Source organism: Nannospalax galili, unplaced genomic scaffold, assembly GCF_000622305.1.
Source record: "Nannospalax galili isolate Female #2095 unplaced genomic scaffold, S.galili_v1.0 scaffold668, whole genome shotgun sequence".
Lineage (NCBI taxonomy): Eukaryota > Metazoa > Chordata > Mammalia > Rodentia > Spalacidae > Nannospalax > Nannospalax galili.
The window spans coordinates 268006-271892 of NW_008358090.1; the positions used below are offsets into that span (position 1 = coordinate 268006).

At 46.1% G+C, this 3887-nt stretch overlaps 1 protein-coding gene across 1 annotated transcript in view; it reads left to right on the top strand.

Moving 5' to 3' along the window:
- The window catches only part of Rab40c (RAB40C, member RAS oncogene family), a 30078-nt gene extending 26969 nt beyond the window's left edge, over positions 1-3109 (top strand). The window contains exons 3-5 of the mRNA XM_029557697.1: positions 553-613; positions 1318-1378; positions 1818-3109. Coding sequence (XP_029413557.1) covers positions 553-613; positions 1318-1378; positions 1818-1925 — 230 coding nt within the window. The 3' untranslated portion in view covers positions 1926-3109. The remainder of the gene's footprint in view (positions 1-552; positions 614-1317; positions 1379-1817) is intronic.
- The last annotated feature ends 778 nt before the right edge of the window (positions 3110-3887 follow it).

The window sequence follows — 3887 nt, forward strand, 5'->3', positions numbered from 1 at the left end:
CCCCAGCTGTCCTGGAACTCACTATGTAGACCAGGCTGGCCTTGAACTCACAGAGATCCACCTGCCTCTGTCTCCCGAGTGCTGGGATTAAAGGCTTGCGCCACCACACCCGGCCTGGAACAGCATTTTTAAAATTTCATTCAGGTATAGTGGTGCACATCTGTAACCCCAGCACCTTGGGGGCTGAAGCAGTAGGACCTCCATGAGTTCAACTTCAGAATCTTTAGGAAGGTCATGTTATGGTGAGAGTGAGCCATCTGTCTCTAGGCATCCTGGGCTCTGAGCCTTTGGAGAGACCAGCATGGCCAGAGTGTGTCTGATGTGCCATCCTGACCTAGGCTTCTGCCCTTTCCATAACTGCCATGCAAAGTGAGCTAGGCTTGTGTCCTGAGAAAGCCATAGTATAGAGCAGAGAGCAGCCTTGTTGTGCTTCCTCAGAAGTCATCCTCTGAGTGTAGGAAGTATTTATACTTTGTAGCACAGACTTGGGCAAAGAGCCTCCCAGGGAAGCCACTTGCTCATGGGCACTCTCACTCTTCTGTTTCCTTGCAGGGATTGACTATAAAACTACCACCATCCTATTGGACGGACGGCGTGTCAAACTGGAGCTCTGGTGAGTTTGCAATGTAATGGGGATATGGAAACAAAGTGAGGAAACAAAAAGAAGTCTAATTACATCTTGTTTGAAATAACCATTTGAACAGATCCTGTTCAAACTGGAGATGGATTTTTCTCTATGATGAGAAAAAGAAAAAGTCTAGGATATTTTGTTCTGATAGAGCCTGCTCCCATTTTGCCCCTAAAAACTTGTTTCTTTAGGGCCATGGCTTCTCTCTAGTCTGTTCCCCAGACTTGGCTTCCAATTAAGGAATGAAGCTGGGTGTGGTGCCACATTCCTGATTCATAATCTCAGCAGGATTGGGAATTCTAGGCAAGTTGTAAGGTAGGAGTGGGAGTTCCAGGTCAGCCTGGGGTCCATAATGAGCCTGTCTTGAAAAAAAAGGAGCATGTCCCAGAATTTGAAGGTCAAGGCATGGATTCCCATAGGACTGGGGTTTTCCATTGTCCCTGCCTTCTGGGCCCACTTGAGAGACTTACTTGACCAAGCAGACGGACCAGTTTTCTCTGCTGCATACCTGAATGGTGTCCCAACCTGCCATCCACACTTGCTCTAGCTGCCCTCCCCTGGCTTTTCTCAGACTTCTAGAAAGAGCTGTGGAAGAGAAAAGAGGAAAGGACTAAGCCTGTCACACTGGGATTGCATGTGCTTGCTGGCCACAGTTGACCTTCCTTCCTGATCTTCCCTGTGTGTTTCAGGGACACATCGGGGCAGGGCAGGTTCTGCACAATCTTCAGGTCCTACTCCAGGGGTGCACAGGTAAGACCAGCCCCATTCTTTGTTGTTCAGCAGATGCTTCTCCTGATTCTTTCAGAACCTGGCTCACTATCCTGTTCAGTTCCTTTTGGAATATTTTATGTTCTTACTAGGGCTTGTTGCATGACAGATAAGTGTTCTACCCCCGAGCTACAACCCAAGCCCTTTTTTCTGAGTATTTTGAACATCAGGTCTCTCAAAGCCCATCAGTATAAGGATACTTTGAATGTAGGAGCCTCCCTTTCCAGGCTGACTGTGCAAGGGGGTGCCTCAGTCTCTAATGCATTTGCCTCTAGTGTCCCTGTATGAGCTACTGTTCCCATGACCTTGAGATGTGCCCTGAGCCTAACACAGCCACTGTAGTGGCCTCCCCATACTGTTAAAATGCAGCTCATTCATCTGTTTACTAGAAACCAAATGTGTCTCCCTTATACCTGCCCAGGAGTCTGATATGTGGGGTTGTACACCTCACCTGCTAAGGAGTGTGACTGCATGTGGAGGCAACCAGGGCTGTATAACAAATCAGAACTCTGCAAATTGGAAATGTTGAAGATGGGCTCTGTACCAGGAACTGCAAAAGATTCTCTGGAGAGGGGTAGGGGTGGAGGCTCAACAAAGTACGGGCTATAGGGTCTTGTCCATGAGCACCATGTATTCACAGATGTATGCATGATGTCGAAGGCACTCTTCTCTATTCCCTGGGGTCCCCTACATGCTTTCAGATCTTTTTTATTATTTTGAGACCAGAGGATGGGGAAGTACTTGGGGCCTGTATGAACAGACCTGCCACAGACCCACATGAAGCATGTGAATGGAAGCTCAGTCCCATTGTGATGGACTCTAGACTTCTGGAAGAGCCAGAGAACCTCCAGGGTCAGACCCCACCTCTAGACAACCAGGGCTAGCCTTGGAAACAAATGGGGAGAAAAACATATTCTGAGGTCTAGACAACTTCAAAGAAAGATGAACTGTCTCAAGTGCATATATCATGGCTTCTGGGCACCAGCTGATTCTGGGGACAAGACTGTGCACCTATGCTGGCTGTCCTGATACATAACATCCAGGGCCCCTATCACATGTCCACACCACTGCTCCATGACTTTCCTCTTACCTGGGGAGGCTATGTGAGGGGAAACTATAGTACAAATTGGATAGAGGTCACTGAGGTAGTGGCAAGGCTGATGACAAACCCCCCCCCCCAAGTAGTCAAGGCACTTTGGGTATGAAGCTTCCCAGGCATTATAGAAAATGGGATGTGCTACCCATTAAGCTCCTCTACTTGCAGACAGCATGTTTACTAATTTAGCTATACTGAAGCATGCCAATGTGAGATCTTTGCTATTTCCCTTCTGTGAAGATGGGGGATAGAAGGACCCTCAGGCTGAGATGGGCAGCACACTGTCCTAGAGTCTCATAGAAGGGCCTGAGTGTTTATTAAACCCATGCGGACTGTATCATCTGGAGCCAATCCTCAGTAATCAGGAGACAACAGGGAGTCCTTTACGGTATCCATTAAAGGGTAAGCACTAGTGCCTTGTCAATGAGGAGGGTAAGTTAAGGAAAAAACCATAGGCCAAAACCTGGCCCTGGTAGAGCAAAGTGAGGTGTTCTAGACTAAGGATCCTGTTCCATTGGCCCCACTTTTCTTTTTTTAAAAATTTATTTTTATTTTATGTGTATGAGTGTTTTGTCTGCATGTAAGAGCATCACGTGTGCAATGCCTACAGGGGCCTGAAGAGGGCATCATATCCCCTGGAACTGGGGTTACAGATTGTAGTTGACCACCATGTGAGTGCTGGGAACTGAACCCAGGTCCTCTGCAAGAGCAGCCAGTACTCTTAACTGCTCAGCCATCTCTCCAACCCCTTGTTTATTTTGTTTGTTTGTTTGTTTGCTGAGATTGGGTCTTCCTGTAGCCCCAGCTGCCCTGAAACTTGCTATATAGACCAGGCCAGCCTCTGCTGGGATTAAAGGTGTGTGCCACAATACCTGCCTGTTATTTTTGAGACAGGATCTTAAACTGCAACCCAGATGAGCCTCAGACTCTACAGAGAGCCTCCTTCCTCAGTCTCTCAAATGTTGGAATTACAGACATGAACTACCATTCCTGGCACCACTTTTCTTTTAAAGGAGGAACCATGAATTTTTTTTTTTAATTTACATCTACAGACATTTTTCTTTTACATTGTCTATGTGTCTGCATGCATGCACACACTTGTGTATAACAACAAGTGTGTGGAGATCAAAGGACAACTTATTAGAATTGGCTCCCTCCTAGCATTGAGCTCAGGCTTGGCAGCAAACTCCTTTCCCTACTGAGCCATCTTGCTAGCCATACATCTACAGACATATTTTATTGCCTTCCTATTGCTTAGCAGCATTTCCTGATTTTTCTACACTAAACACAATTTTTTTTTAAATTTTTAAAAATTATTTATTTAATAACCACATAATTAGAAGAAGCATTTCATTAAAACAGCATTGACATATTCAATAACAATTTTCTGAGCTA